At 49.8% G+C, this 26,418-nt stretch overlaps 1 protein-coding gene across 6 annotated transcripts in view; it reads left to right on the top strand.

Moving 5' to 3' along the window:
- Nucleotides 1-26,418, top strand: part of HDAC4 (histone deacetylase 4) — a 372,535-nt gene that overhangs the window by 25,938 nt on the left and 320,179 nt on the right. For 5 of the 6 annotated variants that reach the window (XM_035306239.3, XM_078328922.1, XM_078328923.1 and 2 more), the window contains exon 1: nt 24,747-24,850. In XM_035306239.3, coding sequence (XP_035162130.1) covers nt 24,829-24,850 — 22 coding nt within the window. In that variant the 5' untranslated portion in view covers nt 24,747-24,828. Of the gene's footprint in view, nt 1-24,612; nt 24,851-26,418 lie in introns of those variants that run through there. The other variant, XM_078328916.1, reaches the window with a different exon arrangement.

The raw sequence follows: 26,418 nt of genomic DNA, 5'->3' as shown, positions 1-26,418 counted from the left end.
AGCCACGTTACTGATGGCAGTAGACATGTGCCCCTGGGCCAGGGCAGTCAACAGAGTCTGTGTCCCACCTCTGACGGTGCAGCGGTGACATCTGGGGCACTGTCAGGAGGGTTCTGAGCATACAGCACCTTCCTTGGTTTTCGGGGGGTGGAGCATTGTTGCCCAGAACCTGCCAGCCTGCTTCAGGGACCATCGAAGGGCACACCGGAGTGGAATCCGACGAGGCTGGCCCTGGAGCATCCAGCAGGTTATGGACAGGACCTGACATGGTTCAGGTGACGCTTGCAGTCAGGCAGGGTGGCTGCCAGGCACTCCCCTCTTCTTCACCCACCTCCCCATGAGGGCCAGCAGGAAGCCTTGGTGGGGTGAGGTCGTCTGCAGTCAGGTGGGTGCTCACTGGTTGATGCAGCCCAGACTCCCAGGCCTCCTGAGGGCCACGGAGGAAACGCCCATCCAGAGTGCCTGGTGGTGGGTGCTCCCTGGCAAAGTGTCCCCATGCAATCTTCCACCTCAGACCACCCAGACCGCCCGTCAGCTGCACTGCTAGAGCCTGTGCATGACTGACATGATAGGACCTTCTGTAGTCATCCTGGGAGGCTGCGATGGCCTGCGATGTCCGTCTGTCCATGGTGTTTGTGTGCCAGGGAGGCATGAGTGCCATCCTGTGGACGCTGTGAGGTGTCGCTGCTCACTGAGGTTAGTGGTGGCTGAATCTGCGTGGGGAGGCTCAGCCCTAAGGCAGGCGCTTCACTTCACTTCACTCATCCTCACGGTGGGGTCTGGCTGGCTGTGGGCCACCAGGCGTCCTTGCAGGCCCTGTGAGGACAAGTGACTGGACAGTCCATGGCCTGGCACCAGACTCCGGGCAGGTGTTCAGGGAACGTGTGGGGACGTGTGTGGATGGGAGAGTGGGTGGGTGAAGTTCCCGGGCCTGCAGGACAGCAGAGAGACCAAGCTGGCTCTGACACCTCCTGAAGCGCCCTCCACTCTCCTCGTGCCCAGGCCCCCAGTTCTGGTGGCTTCTTCCTACATGGCTGCCCTTCCCCAGGCACCTCTGGGTGTTCCTGCTGCCTGGTTCCTGGTGTCAGTGTTCTTCACAGCTCTGTAGACCCTACCTAGCTCTGCGTGTTCCCCTGGCTGACCCATCAGACCCCTGCAGCTGCCCTTCCTGCCTGCAGTAGACAGCTCCCCAGTCTGTGTAGCTCACACCCACCCCTCCAGGTGCCCTGGCGCGTCTCCCCTCAGCTGAGTCTTCAGGCTGTGAGCCTTAGGGCCTGTCCGTCTCCCTAGATCGGGGCTCGGATTTGTGCAGGCTGCCCTTCACCCGCCGCCAGCATGGGCCTGTGCGGCTGACAGGGACCTGAGCCAGCGTGGCTCTCACTCAGGTTTAGGTGTCTCATTTTTTCTGAAATTTGAGACCTTCTGCTTATCTTTGATACTCTGAAATTTAAAATTTATCCCAGTTCGGGAACATGAGTTAACTTAGTTTCCAAAGGCTTGTTTTCTGTTCTGGGGGAAGTTCCCTCCTCTCTGGTCACCCTCGTCATCGTCGCCAGCATCTTCGTCAGTTTCCTGCAGCTCCTCTGCCATGTTTTCCTTTGGTGGGATTCCTGTGAATGCCGTTTTGGCCGCTGGTTTATTTCTCTGATGTTTACCCAGTGTGGTCTCCCCATTCCCCTGTGCAGTTTTGTTCTGCTGTTCACCGCTGAAGCTCCAGATGCGCCTTCCTGCCGCCTGCTCCTCTCTGGTTTGCATCTGCTGGTGCCTGTTCTGTGGATGCCATAGCATCGCCGTTCTTTCTGCCACTCCTTAGAGGGGCTTGAATTACCGCTGTGTCTTCCGGGCTCAGTTTTTCTGTGTATCTTGGTCATTCTTTTTCTTGCCTCAACCTTTCCTTAAGTGGCTGGAAAATTGTTCATATCTAAGAATGCTGGGAAGATACATTTCAGATGGAGTCAAGGCTTAACTGTGAAAAGCAAAGCAAGAGAAATTGCCAAAGACAATTGGGCATCAGCGACCCGTCCTCATTGATCCAGAATCTCTAAAAGCTGAAAAAGATGCAACTGACAGAATAAAAATGGCAACTTTTGAGCGAATAAAGATATTAGTAACAAAGTCATTGAAGAAATAAGAGTTTTGGAAAAATAAGTGTAACATTTGACAAAGCCGAGATGCGTGGATCACCTGAGGTTGAGGGTTCAAGACCAGCCTGGCCAACACGGTGAAACCCCGTCTCTACCAAAAATACAAAATTTAGCCAGGCGTGATGTGTCGTGCCTGTAATCCCAGCTTCCTAGGAGGCTGAGGGGAGAGAATCACTTGAATTTGGGAGTTGGAGGTTGCACTGAGCTGAGATTGCCCTACTGCACTCCAGCCTGGGCGGCAGAGTTAGACTCCATCTCAAAAAAAGAAAAAAAAAGAATAACTTTACTATGGAGAGATCTCTTACAAACTGGAGAGAATTTCTGGCCAAAATTAGAAAATGAATGCCCAGTGAGGGCAAGCAAGTGGATGGTCCATGGCCTTGCACCAGACTCGGGACGGGTGTTCAGGGGAATCCTGGCAGACATGCTCTGCAAACCCCTGAGCACCCAGGGAGATGCCCAGAACAGTCAGCAGAGGTCACGCTTTTTACCCAGCTTGGCAGAGATGGAAAGAGAGATGGTGTCCATCGCAAGGGAGAGCGTGGAGGTCGCAGCAGCCTCAGGCATGGCTGGAGGAGGTGTGCATAGTCGCAGTCTCTTTGGAAGTCATTCCGCTCACTGTTCTGATGTGATAAATAGGAGATATTTCACTCTTCCTCCCTCCCAGGGCTGTGTTCCCAGGGCCCAGACCCCAGGACCTGAGGTGGTTCGCACCCGGCAGTCCCTTGCAGACGTTTGGAGGAAAGTCTGTGCCCATGAGTAGGAGAATGGTTGGCTAAATGTTGGCGCGGCCTCGTGCTGGGCGCCTCCGAGAGATGGGATCGTATGAGGAAAGGAAGACGCTGAGAAGTCTGTAGGGCATGATTTTATTTTTGGAGGCAGTGACCGCCTGGTGTGTGCGCGTACATATGTGCACTCGTGTGCGTTGTGAGTGTCTGCGTGTGTAAGGAATGGAGGGAAGTGAGGCCAGCACCCGCGCATGGGGGACGGAGGGAAGTGAGGCCGGCACCCGCGCATGGGGGACGGAGGGAAGTGTGGCCGGCACCCGCGCATGGGGGACGGAGGGAAGTGAGGCCGGCACCCGCGCATGGGGGACGGAGGGAAGTGAGGCCGGCACCCGCGCATGGGGGACGGAGGGAAGTGTGGCCGGCACCCGCGCATGGGGGACGGAGGGAAGTGAGGCCGGCACCCGCGCGTGGGGGACGGAGGGAAGTGTGGCCGGCACCCGCGCGTGGGGGACGGAGGGAAGTGTGGCCGGCACCCGCGTGTGGGGGACGGAGGGAAGTGTGGCCGGCACCCGCGCGTGGGGGACGGAGGGAAGTGTGGCCGGCACCATGCAGAGGTTTCCTGCTGGGTATTTGACAGTGAAAGCAGGAGAGAGAAAGAAGCTATTGCTCTGAAAATGAAGCCATGTGTCTGTTCTGTCTGTCTGTGTGAACTGCCTGCTTGTGCGCATTGCTGTCTACACTCTGTAGAGGGGACGGAGCTCCTGGTGCGCTGGAGGCCGGGATGTAGGAGTGGGAGCTGCACAGCAGCATGTGGGGTGTGGGTCTTCGGGCACTCACAGAGGCGAAGCCGGTCCGTGTGTATGTGTGTGTGTGTGTGAGTGCGTGCATGTGGGAGCCCAGCCTGAAGAACGATCCTGGCAGCCTTGGCAAGGGACAGATCACCTGTGTGTGTCTTTGTGTGGTGATGTTGCACTTGTGGCAACCACTTTTGTGAATAGAAGTGCATGGCTGAGGCGTTACATTTCTTAAAGGCAGGAGTGAGGAGGAGGGCCCGAGGATGGAGGGTGGGTGAGTAGGTGGGCCCTTCCAGTGCTGGCTTGAGCGCCTCTTCTCTGGGATGCAAACTGCCTGCCTGCTGCCTCGGCCAGTGGGTTCTGTTCTGGTTCTGCAGAGTAGAGTCCTGGGCCCACTGTTCAGGAGTTCCCGAGACAGAGACCCTCGGGGGGTCCCCATCAGGTTCCTGTGGGTTCCTGCTTCACCCTGCTGCTGTCATTGCAACAGGCCTCTAGCAGCCTGGAGCCTTGGGGGTGTCTCTGGGTGAGCAGTCACCCCTGCCCAGTCCTGGTCTGCTTTGCAGCTCTGTGGGCTCAGCTGCCCCTGTCTGCTGGCTGCTCGACGTTTGTGAGATATTGTGGAAATCTCTCACGGGTGCTGCCCCCGCCCCTCTGTGGGCTCTTTGCTATTTTGGGTTCGTGCCTGTGCTGTCACTTGATTCCGATTTAACGAGACAGTGGAGTGAGGCAGGGCCAGACGCAGAGGCCCAGACCTTTATCTAGGTGCAGAAGCCTTGAGGAACCGCATGGAAAGGCCCCGGGCCATGCCGACGCCAGAGGCTCCGGTCTCCATCCGCTTGTGCAGCCATGCCTGAGCCAGGTCCCCCATGCTCTTGCCTTATGTGTGTGTGTGTGTGTGTGTGTTTGTGTGTGTGTTTGAGGTTATATGAGTGTATTCATGTGGATGTGTTTGTGAGCATGAGTGCCTGTGAGTGTGTTTGTGAATATGTATGAATGTGTTAAGCTATGAGTGCATGTTTGCGCGAGTGTGATCGTGTGTTTAAGGTTATGTGTGTGAATGAGTGCATGCTGTTAGTGTGAGTGCATGGGTGTGTGTGCAGGTGTGATTGAGGTTGTGTATAAGTGCATGCTTCCATTTGTATTAGTGTATATTAGTATGTGAGTGCATGGGTGTGAGTGCATGTTTGAGCTTGTGATTGTGGGTATGTGACAGTGAATGTGAGTTTGAGATCATGTGTGAGTGCGTGTTTGAGTGTGTCATTGTGAGTTTGTGGGTATGTGAGTGTGTGATTGTCAGTTTGAGGTCGTGTATGTGTTTGAATGTGTTTGTCCCTGTGAGTTTGTGGTTGAGTGATTGTGTGAGTTTGAGGTCATGTGTGAGTGTCTTTGAGTGTGTTTGTGATTGTGAATTTGTGGGTATGTGTGAGATTGTGAGTTTGAGGTCATGTGTGAGTGCGTGTTTGTCACTGAGTTTCTGTGAGGTCACGTGTATGTGTGTGTGATTGTGGGTATGTGAGAGTGATTGTGAGTTTGAGGTTGTGTGAGTGCGTGTTTGAGTGTTTCACTGTGGGTATGTGAGTGAAATTGAGTGTGTTTGTCACTGAGTTTGGGTGTGAATGTGATTGAGTTTGAGGTCGTGTGAGTGCATGTTTGAGTGTGTCTCACTGTGGGTATGTGAGTGTGTAATTGAGTGCTTGTGTGTTTGTCACTGAGTGTGGGTGAGTGTGTGATTGAGTTTGAGGTCATGTGTGAGCGTGTGATTGTGAGTTTGTGGGTATGTGTGATTGTGAGTCCGAGGTCGTGTGTGTGAGTGTGAGTTTGTGGATATGTGAGAGTGAGTTTAAGGTTGTGTGAGTGCGTGTTTGAGTGTGTTTGTGATTGTGAGTGGGTGAGTGACTTTGAGGTCATGTGTGAGTGCGTGTTTGAGTGTTTGTGATTGTGAGTTTGTGGGTATATGAGTGTGAGTTTGAGGTCATGTATGAGTGCATGTTTGAGTGGCACTATGGGTATGTGAAAGTGTGATTGTGAGTTTGAGGTCATGTGTGTGTGTGTTTGTGTCACTGTGAGTGTGGGTATGTGAGAGTGTGAGTTTGAGGTCGTGTGTGTGTGAGTGTGTCTGTCATGAGTTTGTGGGTATGAGTGATTGAGTGTGAGTTTGAGGTCGTGTGAGTGCATGTTTGAATGTTTGTTGTGAGTTTGTGGGTATGTGAGACTGCAAGTTTGAGGTTGTGTGTGTGTGAGTGTGTCTGTCATGAGTTTGTGGGTATGTGTGTGATTGTGAGTTTGAGGTCATGTGTGTGAGTGTGTCTGTCACTGAGTGGGTGTGAGTTTGAGGTCATGCGTGAGTGTGTGAGTATGTCTGTCATTGTGAGTTTGTGGGTGTGTGTGTGTTTGAGGTCATGTGTGAGTATGTCTGTCATTGTGAGTTTGTGGGTATGTGAGTGTGTGTTTGAGATCATGTGTGAGTGCGTGTTTGAGTGTGTTTGCGATTGTGAGTTTGTGGGTATGTGAGGGTGTGAGTGTGAGTTTGAGGTCATGTGTATGTCTGTCATTGTGAGTTTGTGGGTATGTGAGTGTGTGAGTTTGAGATCATGTGTGAGTGCGTGTTTGAGTGTGTTTGTGATTGTGAGTTTGGGGGTGTGAGTGTGAGTTTGAGGTCATGTGTGAGTGTGTGTTTGAGTGTGTTTGTGATTGTGAGTTTGGGGGTATGTGAGTGTGTGAGTGTGAGTTTGAGGTCATGTGAGTGTATGTCTGTCATTGTGAGTTTGTGGGTATGTGAGTGAGTTTGAGATCATGTGTGAGTGCGTGTTTGAGTGTGTTTGTGATTGTGAGTTTGGGGGTGTGTGAGTGTGAGTTTGAGGTCATGTGTGAGTGTGTGAGTATGTCTGTCATTGTGAGTTTGTGGGTATGTGAGTGAGTTTGAGATCACGTGTGAGTGCGTGTTTGAGTGTGTTTGTGATTGTGAGTTTGGGGGTGTGAGTGTGAGTTTGAGGTCATGTGTGAGTGTGTGTTTGAGTGTGTTTGTGATTGTGAGTTTGGGGGTATGTGAGTGTGTGAGTGTGAGTTTGAGGTCATGTGAGTGTATGTCTGTCATTGTGAGTTTGTGGGTATGTGAGTGAGTTTGAGATCATGTGTGAGTGCGTGTTTGAGTGTGTTTGTGATTGTGAGTTTGGGGGTGTGTGAGTGTGAGTTTGAGGTCATGTGTGAGTGCGTGTTTGAGTGTGTCATTGTGAGTTTGTGGGTATGAGACTGTGAGTTTGAGGTCATGTGTGTGAGTGCGTGTTTGAGTGTGTTTGTCATTGAGTTTGTGGGTATGAGTGTGTGATTGAGTGTGAGTTAGGTCATGCGTGAGTGAGTGCGTTTGAGTGTGTCACTGTTTGTGTTGACCCCTGGCGGGGGCTGGCCTGGGTGCATGGGGCCATGGTGTGATGTAGACCAGAGCAGGTGTCTGCACAGACAAGGTGGCCTGAGGCCCAGGGCTCCTGCCTGGAAGAGGGTAGAGCTCCATCCTGGGTGATTCCCTGGCCCAGCTGGGGTCTGCCCTGTGGCTGCCAGGAGCTGAGGAGTGACCACCTCTGGGGGCGCTGGGCTGTGGGAAGGCCTGTGGTGTGGACAGCAGCTGCGCTTCCCTTTACTGGTGGCTCTAAAGGGCAGAGGGTTAGAGTGATTGCCCCAAATGGCAGCTGCCATCGCCGACTGTGTTGACCCTTCACCTTTATGACTTATGTCGCTGTCTGTGATTCATCCTAGGAACATTCTTTAATAAAAATAATTTTACAAGACTCTGCATGATGCAGGGATTAGCTGTGAAGGGAGGATTTGAAGCCCAAGTCTAACGGGTGCTCAGCCAGCTCCTCTACTCGGCTCCTCTAGGCGCGGAAAGGCTGCAGGCGCACCAGCCTTTCCACGAGGCTCCTGGGCAGCACAGGAGCCCCGCTCTCCTGGAGGCTGCTGTGCAGGATCGGCTCTTCACTGTCTGTTGCCATTAATCATACAGTGCACGACCTCCTGAGAAGCACCAGACACGCTTCACAGACGCCAGGGCCGGTGAGGCAGGCGGCAGGAGGCCTGGACTCTCATGGGAGCTGCGGGGAGCCCAGAGTGCCCGTGCTCACTGGGTTTGGTCTGTCCCTGGGGAACCCAGTTTTATGAGTCTGCCGCAGTCTTTTAAGATTGCATGTTGGGTGGTGTGTCACCTGGCTCCTGCCTGTGAGGCCCATGCCTGCTCTTACCCTGCCCTTTAACGGGAGCGCCCGAGCCCTGTCTTCGGTGGCGCGGGGAGTTGGAACATTCTGGAGCTGCGCGGCGCCTCCCTCAGTGCAGCGTTTTCCGCCTCCAGTGCTAGTCTCCAATGGTCATGGGTGGCCTGCGGTTCGGTGTTGCATCGTTGTCTTTGCATTTTTCAGCTCTGTTTTGTCCTCGCAGTGCCCCTTGGGAAAGGTCGGGATGCCGCCCTTGCTGACATGCCAGTTCCGGGCCAGGGCAGATGGCCTGCTCTCGTGCACAGGGCCCCGTGCGTCTGGGCGTGCTTCGCTCTGCGTCGGGAAGTGTGTAGCCGGCCACGCTGCAATGGTCTGTTCCTTAAGAGGACGAGAAGAAGTGGGGATGACGGGAAGTGGCGGTCCTGCGATCCGCCTGCCAGGGAGGAATGGGAAGTTCCCATCAGGGCAGAACGCCGCTTTCAGGACGAGCCTTCGGCGCCATCTGTGCACTTTCTTTCTCGCACCCTACACGGTCCTCTCCTTTAAGCTCTTAGTTTCCATTGTTTTCTATGAAAGGTGGCTTCGATTCTGTGCGTCCTGCTTAAGAGCAGGTGGCCCGGGCCTGCTGAGATGCCGTGGGCCGTGTCATACCGTAGCAGCCTGGCTTCCTAGGGGCCATGCCGAACGCATCGTGACTTCACGATTCATAAGTACTCGTGCCTGCCTACCCCGTGTGCGCCCAAATGCAGGGCTTGACCCGTTTCTTGATGATCTGCAGCAGTTTTAACTTATTTTTAAATAGAAAAAGCTTTGCTTTTTACATTAAAATAAAAATTTGTTTCGTAAACAGTTGCAACAATCAGTAAATTTAAAAGCAGGAGTTTAAAGGACGCCTGAGTCTCACTCATGCCTGGGTCCCCGGGTGAGCAGTGGGACTGTAGCTTGCAGACGTCGCAGCCCACATGGCTGCCTCTGGGGAGTCCTGTGGCTCCCGGGCTGCCCCGCTACCGGGCAGTCTGCACGCTGCCACCGGCAGGTGTAAGCTCTGAGCAGAGACACTCTCTTGGCCCAGGCATGCATTTATTGGGACCCAAAACTCAACTGTGGGCAGTTCCGACCCAGATAGATGAGAGGGGACCGTCCCAGACAGGGTGTGCTGCTGTCCTCCTTCCCGCCTGTTGGCATCTGTCCAAGTCTTCCCTCTTTTCTTGGAGACTGTCACCAGAGAAGGCCTGTCTGTGCCTTTTTAGAGAGGATTCCTGCCCACTGGCGAGCCCATCCACTGCCCGTGCATGCAGGCCCCTTGTCACCTTCCAGCAGCTCCCCTGTGTCGCCAGGGGAGTGATGTGCAGCCCGTGGGGTTGGCATTCACTTCTCCCCAGGTGAGGGCTCTCTGACATCTGTGAGTAACCAGAGCAGCGGGTGCTGGGACTGTCTGCGGCTCCCATCTGCAGGGCGACCTCAGCTGCCGATGCCGCCGTGGATGGTTTTGAGTAGAGTTGGGGAGGAACCTGGGCTGCCACCTGGAACCAAAGCACATTTACTCCTTTGGTCCCAAAGAACTCAGCACTTAGAAGGGTCCACTCCAACAGCGATAAGCACCTCACCTTCGGAATCACGAGGGCTACCTGCCCAGGGCTCCCACCTCACCTGGGCATGTGAGGCACCTGCGGCTTGCGAGGATGAGGGGAGGATGGCCACTGAGGAGTGTCTGTCTTGAGGGAACAGCCTGTGGCCCTCTCCTCAGGACAGGGACCGTTCCCTTGGACCCCCCTGGTGATCTCCCAGTGGAGAAGGAAGTGGGCGGGTGGCTGGGCAGGTCAGTTCCCAGTTTTTCTTTGCTTGGCATCTGTTAATCTTGAGTTTGTTTCAAGAAGCCGTTCTGTTGCCTTGATGAGGCCCTCCACGTGAAGAAGGTGAAGGGCAGCAGCACCAGCCATGCCAGATGGTGCTGTGCTTTCACTGGTGCAGTCCTGGGTCTTATTCACCCCCTTTGCCAGTCCCTCAGTTCCTCACAGCCAAGCTCCCGTGTCTCTGCGGGCCTCACGTCCCTTGCTTCTGACATTCAAGGCCCTCCTGTGTCTCCAAAGGAAGAGGGTTGGAACACACCTGCAGAGCCACGGTTCTCAGACTCAGGAGCCTTCACACTCCTGCAGGTTAGCGGGGGCTCCAGAGAGCTTTGCTTAAATGGCTTAGATGCACAGGCGGACTCCTTCTGAAATGCTTGGAACCAGGAGTGTTTAGGCTTTCAGATGTTTTGGATTTTGAAGTACTTGCTTATACATAATGAGATAGCTTGGGGCTGAGATGTGGGTCTCACTCTGTCGCCCAGGCTGCAGTGCAGTGGCTCACGGCAGCCTCCACCTCCCAGGTTCGAGTGACTCTCCTGCCGCAGCCTCTGGAGTATCTGGAATTACAGATGTGCACCGCCACGCCCAGCGAATTTTTGTATTTTTAGTAGAGACAGTTTCACCAAGTTGGCCAGGCTGACCTCAGGTGATCTACCTGCCTCGGCTTCCCAAAGTGCTGGGATAACAGGTGTGAGCCACACGCCCAGCCTAAACATGAAGCTTATTTTTCATGTTCGCCTTATACACATGATGTGAAGGCAATTCTACACACATTTTAATAATTTTGGGTGCGGAACAGTTTTGACTGGCGTGTCACATGAAGTGTGGTATGGAGCCTTCTGCTTGGGGCTTGATGTTGATGCTCAGAAAATCTCAGATGTTGGAGCATTTTGGTTCTTGGATCTTTTCGTTTGGGATGCTCAACCTGTGTTGGTATTTGCTGTATCAGAAACTAACACGCATCTAGAAAATGTTCTTATTCATTCAAAGCCAAGTAAACCTATTACATGTTAAATAGGTCGGAAACATTTTTAATGACAGGTAACTGTTTGGTAGAACACAAGGTGTCATGAGAGGAGGCATCATTTTCCCCGTGTCCACAGTCTCTGGAAGGTCTGGCTTCACAGTGACAGTATTTCTGCTTCTCACATGGCCCTGCACTCAGTCCGTTGTCAGGTGGCTTCTGGGAGCTCCACTGTACTCCCGTGAGAGAAAGACGCAGGACACTTTCGTATTTTGAACACAGATTTGACTTCACACACCCGTTGTAAAGGTCTCAGGGACCCTCTGAGACCCCAGATCGCATTCTGAGGACCGCTGTTTTAGAAACGGGTTTCTGTGTGTCTAGGGGCCTGGAGGAGGATCACTCATTTGGCTGCTGGAGTCTTGTCAGAGGGCTGCTTTCTATCCCAGGTGCTTGTCAGTGGTGGCGGTTTTCAGGCACGTTGCTGGTGAGGCTGTGTGTCCCTGGGTTAATGAGGGTTGTGGTGGAAGAAATCTTTCCTTACTAGGTCTGGTACTTAAGGTTCTGGGGCTGTTTGTCACCTGCCCCGGGGGTGCCCTGTGGAGGGCAGGGGTAAGTTAGGCTTCCCTTAGAGGGGTTGCAGCCATCTGCCTGGACCCCGCTGGCCTTTGCACTCTCCGGGGGGTTCATGGCGGTTTGATGTAAAATGGTCTGTTGAGCCCGGTGTTCTACACTGTGAGTTAAACCCCTGAGCCTCCTGTTCGTCTGTCTGAATCTTTTTCTCCGAAATTCTTTTATTTCACAGGGAACAGAAAGAAGCCTTGTTTTACCTGGATGGCTTCTCCCTCTGGACCTTGCATCTTCAGAGTTTATTTTACCAATGAGTTCGTGCAGACTAGAGCTCATAGGCCAGAACGTGGATCGTCATCCCCTCTCACGCTCAGGCAGACTGGCAGTAAACACACCTGGGCATCTGCAAAAGGGCCTCAGCGCTGACGTCTGTTTTCCTCCGTGGAGAAAGTTCAGTGCTGACGTCTTTTTCCTCCGTGGAGAAAGCTGATGCTCTGTTGCTGCTGACGGATGATTGTTCCTGTGTGTTCATCTGTGTGTCTGTGTCTGCCAGTGCCACATGCATGACCGTGATGACCCTGATGACTCTGGACTGTGAATGCATGTCTGTGCATGTCCCCTGGTGCCACACACATGACCCTGACGAACCTGGACTATGCATGCATGTTTGCGTGTCCTCCGGTGCCACATACATGACCCTGACGACCCTGGACTGTGTGTACGTGTCTGTGCATGTCCCCTGGTGCCACACACATGACCCTGACGGCCCTGGACTGTGAATGCATGTCTGTCAATGTCCCCTGGTGCCACACACATGACCCTGACGACCCCGGACTGTGAATGCATGTCTGTGCATGTCCCCCCGTGCCACACACATGACCCTGACCACCCTGGACTATGCATGCATGTCTGCGTGTTCCCTGGTGCCACACTGATGACCCTGGACTGTGCATATGTGTCTGTGTGTGTTCTCCAGTGCCACAAACATGACCGTAATGACCCTGGACTGTGAATATGTGTCTGTGCATGTCCCCTGGTGCCACACATATGACCCTGATGACCCTGGACTGTTCATGCGTGTCTGTGTCACTTGGTGCCACATGCATGACCCTGACGATCCTGGACTGTCCACGTGTATCTGTGCCTGTCACCCAGTGCCACACACATGACCCTAGATTGTGCATACATATCTGTGCATGTCCCCCAGTGCCACAGGCATGGCTCTGAAGACCTGGGCTTGCTGGCTTCCGGTGCTCTTCCTCTCGTTCCTCTTGGTATCTGATCTGAACGTTCCAGGTGGGGTGGGGGAATGACAGCCTCAGCCGGAATGGTGGCCTCTGCTGAGCAGAGCTTTGTGACCTTGTTCAGCATAAGCCTGTGGATTGTGTGAAATGCTTCCCTATTTTATTCCTGTTACAACACAGCAAAATGGAATTTTCTTACTTTCAAGTGTTGAGTCCATTATGAAACTACTGTTTGTTCATACAACAAATTATGGGGGAAAATATCTGAAGTCTTGCGTCGTGTAGCCACGTATCATAAAATGAAACTCTTAGGAAACACAGTAGCGAGACCTTACACCCCACATGCACTGTGGCAAGCAGTGCCTAGTGCCTATTAAACTCACCGTATAGACGGGTCCGAAACACCAACCAGCAGCAGTCTGCTTTTCACAGTTTAAAAATTATTTCAATTTTAATTGCAGTACATTCATCATTTAAGTACATATTTAAGTTAAAAATGATTTCATAATACATTTTGTCTGTCTGACAAACCTGACTTGGTACCTCTGGGAATTCCCTGATTTTTCTGTTTGGAATCTACACCCTGTGTTTGCACCCTCGTAGATTCTGAATAAATTCTTTTTGTTTCTGTGAGGCTTCTTTTAAGAGGAGTAGTGCAGCAGCCCTTTCCCCTGCACATGCTGACAGTGAGAACACGGTGGTGAAAACTAACTTACTCCGTCACTGGCCAGAAAGTCTGGGTGAGGTCGGGCAAGCTGAATGGGCCAGTCAGATGGGTCTTCTTATATGGATCTTTCTTGGTGCAAGATGCTCTTAGTCGTTGATCTGCACCCTCCCCAATTTGTTATTGAATTACAAAATACATGAGAAAAATCCACGAGCCAGGAGGAGTATGCGGAGGCTGACTGCACGGGTCGGTGCTCTGACTCCTTTTCCCATGGACCCGGGAGCAGGTTGGCCCTGCGCCCCACCGCTGGCTTGTTCCTCCCTCAGCGGCTGTCCCCCACCACTGCCAGGGGAACCTGTCTGGACGTCTACCCCACGTATGAGTGTTACCCGTTTCACATGTATACACATGGAGCCGTCTGGCTGTGTGTGTCTGCTTTTTCTCAACATTACGTTTGTGTGATGTATGTACGTCACTGCATGTAGGTATAGTTTGTTTATTGTTGCTGTATGGTGTTCTGTGGTATGATGATATCACAACCTATTTATTCGTGCAACTCTTGGCACATGTGGGAGGTTTCTGGTTTGTGACTCTTGTGGGTAATAAAGCCGTCTCTTTGTAGATGTCTTTCTGTTGGGTGGATACCTAGGGATGGCATCACTGGGGCACGGCACTGTGTTTGGCTCTAGTGCCTCCCACCAAGGGGTTTCCCACGGGACGTGTGTCATTCACTCTTTCATGGGCCTGTGTGCGAGTGCGCTCCGTCCACAGCCTTACCAAACATGGCATCTTCTCATTTACAGAATTCGGCCATTTTGCTGGGTATGTAGCGTCCGGTGGCGGCTTTAATTTGCGTTTCCCTGTGGCCACAGGTGCTTGTGTTGACTGACCACTTGGAATTCTGTCTTGTAAAGTATCTGTTGATATGTTTCACTCATTTTTCACTCAGGCTGTCTGCTTTTCTCTTAACGATCTGTAGGAATTGTTTGTATTCTGGACATCCACCCTTCGCTGGGTATGTGCACGGCAGGTTCTCTTCTGTTTCGTGACTTGCTTCTTCCCTCTTCTGCATGTTGCCATAAACCAACGTTCGTAATTTTAGTGCAGTGCGATTTGTCATTTTCTTTCCTTTGTGGTCAGTACCTTTTTCACAACTGTCTGCCCACCTGAAGACGTTTTTCATTGTCATCTTTTAGAGCAGACCGTGTTGCCTCCCGAAGGTCTGTGCTCCAGCTCATCCTAATTTCCAACGTGATGGGCTGTATGGACCGTGGTTCATTTGGCATCAAAGAGCGGTCGACACAAGCCCTGCGTATTGAAAAGACCCTGTTTGCCCTGTGGGTTTGGGGTGGAATCTTCACTATACTCCAGTGACTCTGTTTGTGTTGGTCTCATTCTAGCATGTTCTTGGTTTACTTGCTGAATCTTACATTTTAATTACATGGGTTTAGAAGCAGTCGTGATATTCGGTAGTGTGAGTCCCCCGAGCTTGTTTTTTCTCTAAGGTTGCTCTTTGAGGCTCTTTGTGCTTCCATTTAGAGTGTAAAATTGTCAGTTTTCAAAACCACCCTGCTGGGATTTTGATTGCGATTGCATTGACTGCTGATGACTTTGCAGAACATTGACATTGGAATCACATTGGGGTTTCCAGTCCATGCACATGGTATACCCTCCATGTATGAGATCTCTAATTGCACTTGTATGTACAATTCCTGCACATCTCGTGACAGATTCAGTCCTGGACATTTGCCTCTGTTGTATGCTATTGGGAATGTGATCTTGTTTTCAGAGCTTACTTTGCATTTGTTTGTTGGGCTGTATGGAGATAAACAGCTTTTGATTTTGGTGATCATCAGCCTTATACCCAGCAGTCTTGTAAGATTGACTCAGCTATTTTAATAGCTACTGAGATTGCTGTGAGTTTTCTGTGAATAGTAATGTTTTCCTTTCTCATCTTTTTGCTTTCTTTTCTTTTCTTTTGCCTTATCGGCCTGGCTAGGATCTCCATCAGGGTGCTGAGTGCGAGTGGTGAGACTGCACTTCCTGGCCTCACCCCTGTTTGGGGAAGGGTGTCTGTTGCCCAAGCAGATGGTCCGTATTTGCCGCTCTGCTCCGGGCTCTGCAGGCTTCCCTCCTTCCTGTGACTCTGGTTCTCTTTTTGGTTTCACTAGCACTTGCCGTTCCTCCGCCAGCATGACAGGCTAAGGCCATCGTTGGTGCTTGGAGCCATAGTCACTGCCCATAGAATGGGGTGGGGGGGTTCCATGGTAAGGGGCAAAACTGGCCCTCCGTGCGCTGTAACATTTCTTTGTTGTAGCTTGGTAAGATTTTTTAGAAGAATGTTCTCTGATGGATTTATAGCCTCTAAGACTTACGCTCTTTGGAAGGTTTATGGCTTATTCCATGAAATTAAGTCAACTAAAGTTTCAAAATTTCCAAGCTGTGGGAGGGAGGAACCATAGGTCACTTTAGATTCCAAGTGTTTATTGAAGGAAATACTAACCCACACTTAAGCCTGAGTGATGCACTTCGTTTCCTTTATTCTGTGTGGAGCAGAAATGAAAATAAAGAGATGTCTTCATGTAAATATATGCCCAGTGTCAGCAACTGCCCACTTAGCAGAGTGACCATGCCTATCTCGTAAAGGAAAATCACAGACTCTGTGGCTCACCCAGATGTGGACTTCGGGTGTATCTGGTAAGTCAGGGGAAAATACAGTCATTAAAGCCGTTGTGTTTGAAAGTTGCACTATGTGCCACATCTGCCTGCCATTGATTAGGTTGTATTCTCGTTAGGGATGTGCAGTCTCTGTTTCAGATGTCCTTCAGAAACAAAGGGCTCTTGAGATCTTAGCAGCATGTGCCTTCCGCGTGTTTCCTTAGAAAAGTGATCCTCATACTTCTCTAGTCTGGGTGGTAAAGTGTCATTAGACACATACATAAGACAAAAAGAGCTCGGTTGTGCTTGACTTGTATTAAATAAATCATTTAATTTCTAGTGCATTTTTCTGTTGTGAGTGTCGCCTTGGGTTGTTGAGAGACACACCCCCTAAGGGGAAGGTGACAGAATTGGGGGAAAGAGGAGATGCGGTCGTCATCCCGTGTCCAGTAGAGAAGGCTTTGCGTTCCCTGTGGGCGTGCGATAGCACCGCTTTCTTTAGGAGGGATTTCATTTCGTTTTCAGCCGTGGAACTGTTTGTTCTTAACTCCTTGGCTAATTTTCTTTTGTCTGCCCATGATCTTTATGAAGATTTGTGAATTTTTTCCAGATATTCTGAGGGCTCACAGCAATTGCCTGCGTTGTCTGTGACTGGATTTCTTACTCTCTGCAGGCTTGGGGAGGCATTGGGAGTCCTGGGGCTTAAAGTACCACAAACTTGTGAATTTCTGGAATTTTCTGACATCAGATCTTTAAAACTTAACTATAGCCCCCAAAAGGCAGAAAATGGTTTCTTTCACAGTTTGCTTTCAACCTCAGCCCCTTTGAAGTAGTTTCTGAGGCACCTTCAGGAAGACGTTAAAAACTGTCCTTTTGTTGTGTGCCTACCGTGTGCCTTATGCCAGGGGTTCCATAGGAGGTCACATTCCAGCCAGGGGCAGGCAGAGGGACCGACAGACAACGAAAAATAAACAACTACTTAATGTCAAAATGGAATAAGAAACCAGAAAAAGAAAAGAGCTTGGAAGGGCCAGAAAGAAGAGTGAGCGTCTGGGGGCTCAGGAGCAGCCCCTGGGAAGGGCGACTGAGGGTGTGGAGGAGGAGAGAGAGGTGCCCACCTGCAGCCTCCAAGCCGTGCGGAGAACTTCCACTTCTGAAGCACCATTGGCCCTGGGGCCTTTCTGCAGCACACCAGGGGTGTGGATGAACTCCGACCCAGTACTTCTGTGGGGAGAAGGGAGTCAGGCTCAGGGTGATAAGGGACTGGTCCAGGGTTAGAGAGCCCGCTGTGGCAGTGCCGGGGCCAGGTGAAGCCCGGGTGTCCTGCTCCCTGCAGCACTTTCCCAAGCCAGGGTATGGGGGTGCGACATGTCCTGTTTGCGCTCAGTGGAACTTGGAGCTGGCACGGGGTCAGGTGCTCATCAGACAAGCCAGCACATGGGCCCAGCAGACCCAGCTGGAGCCAGAACAGCTCGGGGTTCTGTGGCGGGAAGGTGGGGCGCCTGGGCAGACCCTGATGGCCCTGTCTGTGGCTGCCAGAGCTACTTTTCTAGCCCAGCTGAGCATCATGGCTGCCGACTCAGTCTCCCCATCTGTGACATGGGGGTTTGGGTCTCCGGGTCCCCTTGTGGCTGTCTGTGGCATCTGTCTGCCTGGTCCTGTTTCCGCCTCTGGTAACAATATTTTAGGTTTTCCTTCAAGGGATGACCCTCGTTCCCATTGGACTCACCTTGTGGGGCTGCCTGTCAGGGTGTCCTGGCCTCCCCAGTCAAGGGGTGTGGCTCACGCAGGCCATCAGGTGTGGCTGGACAGAGTGTTCTGAAAGGGGTCTCTGTAACTTCCTGCCTCTGGGCCCCTCCTGGAGCGCCCCCATTTGCCTGGATTATCCAGAGTCCATTTCTGTTGCTTGCAACCCCGAACTCCTGACGGTGCACGCTGCGTTGTTTAGCCTGCGCCGCGGAACCTGAATTCTCAGTTCCTGTGGCTCAAGCACTCTGTGTCCTCGGCTGTTTCCAGAAAGGGTTCGTAGACTGGGCGTTGCTGTTCTGCCCAACAGAACTGGCTTCTTTGCCTCCTGATGTCAGATCCACTAATTTGCAGCCTCCCCTCAGTCTTCTGCTTCCCTAAATCCCAGCTCCCACCGGCTCTCTCCCAGGAGGCTGTGGGCCCCGGTGACCTGGCTCTCTGAGCCTTCGCCACAGGCACCAGGGGACGATCATTTCTGACTGAAGAGGAGACCCGGAGGCTGAGTATGTGCCCGAGTGGAAGGCAGTGTTCTCCAAGCCTCCTTAGTGCGTGAGCCCCCACCCGCCATGCAGGGAAGGGGTCCCCACCCAAGCCCGGCCTGTTCTGCATCCTACCCCAGGCCCTCTGTACTGCTCAGAAACCTTCCAGGGGCTTCTGCTTCCCTCACACACGGGACACGAGATTCCGAAAAGCCCTCTTGCTTGTGATACAGCGGGATTCTGGATAGGTTATGTCAAAAGTATTTCTCATTATCTTGCCTATGCATTGAAAAGGAAGAAAAAACTCAGAGAGTAAGTGATAGGGCTACATGGGTATCCCCCCTTTCAACACTGTGCAGTTAACTTTTGGACATTTCCGTGCAGGGGGAAGGCAGTGCCGATAAAGCGTGAAGGCCAAGCTGTGGACCGTGGTTGAAGCTGGGTGCTGTGGGCTGTTACACAGTTCTCTTTACTTTGTACGTGTTCCAAGTTTTCATAATAGAAAAGCTTTTTTTAAAGAGAAATTTATGTCAAAACTTGTAAAATCTTAAATTTCAATTGCAAATATCAATAGGAACACTTCTTTTTAACTTCAAATATTTGTACATTTTACTCTTTACATATCCAAAAAATAAACAAACAGTTAAAACCCACTAGTATGTGGGGAAATCCAAAATGGAATCCATATTCTAACCAAGGAATTTACTCTATTACAAATGCACTCACCTGAGTAACTTTGGAACCAGCTTCTTGCCTGGATGTGGAAAGGCTGGGAATGAGGAGAATCGTCTGTGAATGTGCTAGTCTTGTGCATGTTCCTCATGTGTAGTGGTTAGCAGTTCTGAAACTGCTTTACGTGTGTATCAGAACTGAGCAAATGACAAAAGATATTGTGGATAATAGGAACCAGGTTTCCCACTGTCAGATAGTTAATAAAACAAGGAAAGGGGAGACTGAAGCGCACCTCGTGTTGGGATCCGAGGTCTCAGCATAGACTCGAGATGGTTCGAGTGTACGCTGGCACAGAAACGCGGAGGTGTGAGTGAACCCCACGCACGCTGCCTGTAAGAGGCCCTGTGCGCCGTGGGCACATGGAGCAGCAGGTTGGGGTGTCGAACACAGCCCTCCCAGAAAGGAACTAGGGCTCCTTGGAGAAGCCATTGATTCTGGGGCTGTGACTGGGACATCTTGTGAAATCAGAAAGTAAGCAAATGCTCCAAAAAAGATGGGAGTGGGGGCTTGTCAGAAGAGCGCAGGAGCTGGCCTGCGGGAGTTCCCAATGGCTGGGGCGTTAGCAGCGACACGAGCAGTGAGTGTACCCGACTCACAACACAGAGGGTAAAGTAACTATCTGTGAGTCCACGCTAACGCAAGTCGATTACTGAGCCACCGGAAAGATGGAGCCGTGAAAGCTCATCCTTGCAGTGGAATTCTAAGTAACAAATACAGAAACAGGAGGCGATTTGGATGTCACCAGCAGGCAAGCATCGTGACAGTGAGCGTCATAGCCTGGCTCCCCTGATGAATCCAGGCCCACAAAGACGTGTGTTGATGTTGGGTTTCTCTCTCGATTGAGCTTTGTAGTTTGGGTTTTTTAAGGCACTTGTTTATTTCATCTAAATTGTCGAATTTATTAGCATAAAGTTATTCATAATATTACCCACTGCCCTTTTAATATTTGTGTACTCCATAGTTAATTCCCACTCTCATTTTCTTTTTTTTTTTTTTTTTTTTTGAGACACAGTCTCACTCTGTCACCCGGGCTGGGGTACAGTGGTGCGATCTCGGCTCACTGCAGCCTTGACCTCCTGGGCTCAGGTGATGCTCCCATCTCAGCCTTCTGAGTAGCTGGGACTACAGGTGTGTGCCACCACCCCTGGCTATGTTTTTTCATATTTGTTGTAAAGATGGGGTTTCACCATGTTGCCCAGGCTCCTGAGCTCAAGCAGTCCCCTACTTAGGCCTCCCAAAGGGCTGCAATTACAAGTGTGAGCCACCACGCCTGGACCCCTCTCTCATTCTTGACGTTATTAATCACTGTCTTCCCTCTTTGTTTATCCTTATCAGCTCGGCTAGAGGCTTATCTATTTTATAGTCTCAAAGAATCAGCTTTTAGTTTCATTGATTTTTCTATTACATTGATTTCTTCTGTTACTGTCTTTCTGCTTATTTTGAGTTTAATTTGTTCTTTTCATAAGGGAAAACCAAAGGTCATTGAATCGGTGCCTTCTTTTCTAACACAGGCATTTGGTGCCTCCATTTCCCCTGAATACTGCAGGTTTTTATATGTTGTGTTTCCATTTTCATTCATTTCATGACGTGTTATTTCATTTGCAGGTACTTCGGATTTTTAGCTGTCTTTCTGTTACTGATTTCTAACTGAATTTCAGTTTTGTCGAACATACTTTCTATGACTTGACCTGTGTCCTTTTAGATTTGAGACTGGTTTTATGGTCCAGAATATGTTCAGTCTTGGTGAATGTCCTGTGTATGTGTAAAAAGAGTGTGAATAACGTGGATTCAGCCGCTGTTTATGGAGGGTCCCGTGCACGCCATTTTGGTCAGGTTGGGTGGTAGTGGTCAAGTCTTCTCTCTTCCTACTTATTTTCTGTCTACTTGTTCTGACAGTTACTAAGAGCAGGGTGTGAAAATTTCCAACTATAACTGTAGATTTGTCCATTTCTTATGCTTTATTTTATATTTTATTACTATTTTACACCTCGTGACGTTGAGATCTGAGGTCTCAGTGTAGACTCATGATTGCTGAAATGTAATCTTGTATGGAAATATCGAGGTGTGACTAAATACCTACGTACCCTGCCTCCTTCAAGTATGAAGCTCTGCTGTCAGGTGCACAAATGTTTAGGACTGTCAGCTGACCCCTTTGTCATTAGGAAGTGGCCTTGCTGTATTGCTGGTAATTTTCTTTATCATTTACTGTGATGTAAATATCACCATTACAGCTTTCCTTTGATTGGTGTTTATATGATACACATTTGTCCATCTCTTAATCTCTTTCCGTATTTTAGCTATAACTTGCTTTATTTAGATTCCTTGTTGTAGCACATGGTTGGGTGTGTAATGCTTGGGAAAGACCGATTGTGCATTATGAAGCAATAGCCTCCTCTCCCCAAACCCTTCTTAGTCCTACCTCACAAGATTCCTTTTGACACTCTGGAAAAGTGGGGTCTTGCTTTTTTATCCAGTCTGACAACCCCTGCCCTTTAAATGGGGTGTTCAGATAGTTCGATGTGGTCGCCGATATAGTTAGGTTTTGTTCTCCCTGATTATTTAACTTAGATGCTTTAATTCTTCCGTTTACATTTCCATCAAACCGTTGTCACCTTTTTAAAAGGTACCTTTCTGTGTTTTCTGGACTTTTCATTTTTTAGGGTTATAATATGTATATATTTTTAAAACAACAATGTAGTGTTTTTCTTGTTACTGTTGGTTTTTATAATACCTTGGTGATGAAATAGCATAGTTTTGAATAGTCCACTCCACCTTTTTTGTTTTTTTTAGATAAGTCCCGGTGTTTTTAGTACATGGTTTTGCAGGACCGTGAGCTTCTTCCGGAACGTTTCTGTCTACTGAATCTGCAGTTGGGAGAATAATCTGTCTCTAGCCGTCAGTGCTGTGTTAGGTGAAACCCTGCTAGACACTGGACATTTGGCTAGGAACCGTGCATGTCAGCTTGCCAGAATCGTAGCTTTGAGATGCATAATTGACCAGCATTAAAGTGAGCACAGAACAGGGTAGGAGTAAGCACGCATAGCCTCCTAGCCATCCTCAAATCTGGACTAGAGCTATTCTTATTTGAGGATAAATAAATAGAAATAAATCTCACCTTTGGACCTGTCCAAAAAAACATATCCCAGAATGTGGGGAAGAGGGAAATATCCTGAAATGCAGAAGATTATACCTCTGAAAATGAAATTAAATCAGGAAAAAATATTTTCAAAAGGTTTTGGCTAAAAGAAAACCTGGATCAACAAGGAGAGGCGGAAGGTCTTGCATAAAGAAGGCCTAGGCCGAGTGAGAGGATGATGGGTTAGTGGTAAAGGGAAGTGGTTGAGAACATAGAGTTCATGGCTTAGTTAAAAATCTGTATTTGAAGCCATAAAGAATAAAATGGATATTGTGGAAAATAGCAGCAGCGAAGTGAAGAACATACTTGAGAGGCTGCCTGGGAATGCAGAATAAACAACCGATGTGTCACTGGTGAAAGAGGCCAGATCTGATGGGGAGACTCCAGCCAGATAGCATAGGAATCTCTGAAGAAGCCAGAGCAAGTTTAACAAAAATAATAATCAATGACATAATTGAAGAGTATTTTCCTAAGCAGAAAGAAGACCTGTATTTGTTGAAAGGGTCATGGTTTGAGCAAAAGACTCTTACTTATATATTTTCTGACAATGTTTTTAAATTTTAAGATTCAAGAAAAAAATGTTAGTAGATTCCAGGCAAAAGAAAATGACAAGAACCACATCATGAGTTTTACCTGGAAAGGAGCTATATAGTTGAGCTGGACTTAAACTTCTCTACAATGTTGGGCGGGGGGACAACATCCAGAGAGTTCAAAGGGGGCATGTTTGTGATCTAAGATTTTTATACCCAGCCAAGATGTGTTTTTTGTGTGAAGGATACTGTCATCTGAGATTTGTGAGGGTTTGCAAAATATGCCATCTACATTCCCTTCAAGAAAATCTCTCTTTCTGACCAAGGGATGAGTAAACATTCTGACCCTGAAGACAAATAAATCACTGTCATTTCTGAGGAGATAACCAGATACAGAACAACGGTCTTGAAGATACTAAACAGGGTTGTAGATACAATGAATATAAAATTGGAAAGCATCTAGCTAGCCAGCACTGGGGGCAGGGTGATTCTTTACATGAAGCATTGGTTAGAGTTCTTTGGTTATAAGCAATTGGTTAAAAAAAAAATCTAGATTAATGAAATTAAGAAAAGGAATTTGTCACACTTTTAAAGAAAGAGATGAACACAGAAGCTTCTGAAAGCACTTGAACCAGGATTAGTCAGGGACTTTTGGTGGTAGGAGTTCTGAGTCTTGTCTCTGTTGGGTTCCTCTATGTACTGACTGATCCTTTGAAGAGGCAGGTCTTGGAAAGAACTTGATGAGCTCAGCTAGTGCCACGTATTGCTCTTTGGCCTGTCATTTCCCAGGAGCAGCAAGCTCATCAGAAGCTTCTGAAAGTGGGGGCGGGGCAGCTGTCTATCACACATGGGGTAGGAAACAGCCCTTCAGAACGAAGCTTGCCAGGTACTGTCAATGCCATTGGAAAATGCCTGGCTGTAACATCAGCACAGAGAACATGATAGACAACTGTTATCACTAGAGGTGCGTATGGGCAAAAGGCAAAGAAAAACGGTGACGAGGAAGCATGTCAGAATGTTCCTGAGGGCTTGTCTCTGTGTGACGGCATCACGGATGACTTTTTAAATACTTGCCTGTGATGAGCATGTCTTGCTTTTATAAGCAAAACATGAAAAAGAAAACCTGAGAAAGTGGTAATTACGAAGACAGAAACATGAGGGGACTATTTCAGATGTCATGTTATGTGAGGGAAGCGGACTTTGGAATTAAATTCTGTGATGACGCAGATAATGTAAATCCAGATGTGTGTAGACCGAGGCTGATGCAAGGGTGCCGTAATGACATTCTGTGGTGGGAGTGCGCCAAAAGGGATTTTTCTTTTTAAACATTTTATTTCATAAGCTAATGTAACTTAGAATACATTTACGTTAGTTGGAAGATAATCTGCTTCTTCTTAAAAGCCAAATGTTGGGGAAACTTCTGGAAGGGGTAAGGAAGGTGTTTCTAGATCAGAGATTTTGGACTGGGGATGATATTGTCCTCCAGAGGACCTGTGGCAGTCCCTGGAGACATTTTTGGTTGTCGTGACTTGGGGGTTGCTACTGGCATCTGGTGTGTGGAGGCCCAGGGTCCTGGTAAATAGAATGTGTAGGACAGCCCCACACCCCAGCAACTGCATACCCAAACCCAAGTCCTTGTGGTGCTGAGACTGAGCAGCCTGCTCTCCAGAGACACTGATTCACCAGCAAAATCCCAAGTACTCATATTTGTAGAAAGGATTCCATATGTACTGTTCTGTTAGTCCTTGGTCAGAACAAGAATAAAGAAGGAAGTTGATGGGGCGCAGTGGCTCATACCTGTAATCCCAGCACTTTGGGAGGCTGAGGTGGGCAGATCACTTGAGGTCAGGAGTTCGAGACCAGCCTGGCCAACACGGTGAAGCCCCATCTCTACTAAGAATACAAAAATTAGCTGGGCCTGATGGCACGCACCTGTGACCCCAGCTACTCTGGAGGCTGAGGCAGGAGAATTGCTTGAACCCAGGGTTGGGGGCTGGTGGAGGTTGCAGTGAGCCAAGATGGTACCAGTGCACTCCAGGTTGAGTGACAGAGCAAGACTCTGTCTCAAAACAAAAAAGGAAGTCATTGTTTCTCTTGTTAGATGCAGTTTTCCAGGTCAGAACTTCCATGTTGTAACTCCAGTCTCTTGTCTCCTTCTAACCTTGCAGGTTCACCTGCGGAAGCCAGTGGACACCTCTGCACTCCTCGTGGGTTACCTGGCTCCTGAGACCTTGCTGGCGAGGCTCGGCGCCTGAGCGTCTGTGACCTGCCCTCACCGTCCGGTACTTGTATGTGTTGGGGGGAGTTGGAGCTCGTTGGAGCTATCATTTCTGTGGAAATTTCGAGCCATTTCGAATCACTGAAAGGAGTGGACGTTGCTAGCAATGAGCTCCCAAAGCCATCCAGGTAAGGCCTGGTCCTGTCTCTGGGCACACAGCTGGGCGGTCTTTTCCCAAAGTAGGATTTCTTGTGACTACAGCTTGCTTACCTGAGTTGAGGCTTGTGTTTTTCTTGATAGTGGGCTCTGTTGGTTTTTGACAGCACAGAGTACAAACTGATGGTTTGTTCTTTCTCTTGATGAAAGAACAATAAAACCTGGGAGGATCTGGAATCCAGTCTGCTGCCCTGGTTTGCAGGCCGACTTGAGTGGCACATAGGTTTCGTCGATGCCAGGACAAGAGAGCTGCTTTTGGCAAGGGTGACGATGAAAGGTCAGGTTGTGATTTGGAGCGGTGACTTCTGGCCCAGTGTCTGTTTTGTAGGAAGGGTTGTGTGAGGGGTGGGAGTGCTCCTCTGAGTGGGCATCTGGGTCTGGGAGGAAGCACATATTCCCACTCAGATGGTGGTGGTGGTTGCTTCCGGGGTCCGAGTGCTTCTCTGAGGGGTTGCGCTAAGCAGCTCAGTCTTCACAGCAGCCCCAGATCATCTCAGGCCTGGAGGGAAGAAGTCACTTGCCTGAGGTCAGAGCTGGTAGGTGGGGGTCCCACGGGATGGGGAACCAAGCCTGTCCTGCTCTGAGCTTCAGAAGCATGTCATGGCTGCATCCACTGAGGACGCCACACTTTCGGTCCTTGGAAAGTCACTGAGCTGCACCATAATGAAACCCAGAGCCCTGGCACCAACATGGCTGAGTGTCAGCCTTCTTGAGAGTCACTCGCATGCTGCCCAGCCTCCTGCCACTTCCAGCGCACCGTGGCCTTCAGGGGCACTTAGCTGTCAGCTTCTGTCTTGTGTCCACATGAGAGAGAAGGCGTTGGCCACTGGACAGATGCTTGGACAGGCATCTGAGGCTCTGTGAGCCTCAGCTCTGGGTCCAGGTCCTTAGAACACAGGCAGAGGCTCAGGCTCTGGTCTCTCCCCTTGAGATCACCCGGAACGCTCACCTTCATCTTTCCCTGGGTGGAATCGGCTTTGTCTGAAGACTCCAGGTTTTCTTATATATGAAAGTTTTATTGAGTTAAATTGTTTTTGTATTGACTGATCTAAAGAAATGGTTTATGATCATTGATCATCGAAGGCTGAGTTAAGCGCTGTGCGTGGAAGTGTCCACGGAGACAGTGACTGGCGTGGCGCTCTCCTGCAGCGGCTGCTGTGGGGCGAGAGCGTGGCTTCTGTATGTAAACGCAGTGTAGCGTGTGAGCGTTTAACGTCTGATCCGCATGCAGGGCTCTGTGTTTTACATTCTGTCTGTTTTACTGTATTGGGAGCATCAGTATACGTGTAAATATAACTTGTTCTTTTGGATACATTGCAAATGGATATTTATGTGGATGTGACAGTATTTATACCAATTCCAAATTGGCCTCAAACAATTATACATATATTCCGTATACTTCTATAAATAGACAAGTTCCAGGAAGTGGAGGCTGGGTCAGTGGGCCCATGCCCTTAAAACATCATTAGGTTTACTGCCAGACTGCTCCAGAAGCCTTGTTCCAACTGCGCTTCCTAATTCCAGCGTAAGGGTGCGTGGT

The sequence above is a fragment of the Callithrix jacchus genome, chromosome 6, assembly GCF_049354715.1.
Source record: "Callithrix jacchus isolate 240 chromosome 6, calJac240_pri, whole genome shotgun sequence".
NCBI classification, from domain to species: domain Eukaryota; kingdom Metazoa; phylum Chordata; class Mammalia; order Primates; family Cebidae; genus Callithrix; species Callithrix jacchus.
Note: the sequence above shows the minus strand (reverse complement) of the source record. Positions and strands in the feature narration are given on the sequence as shown.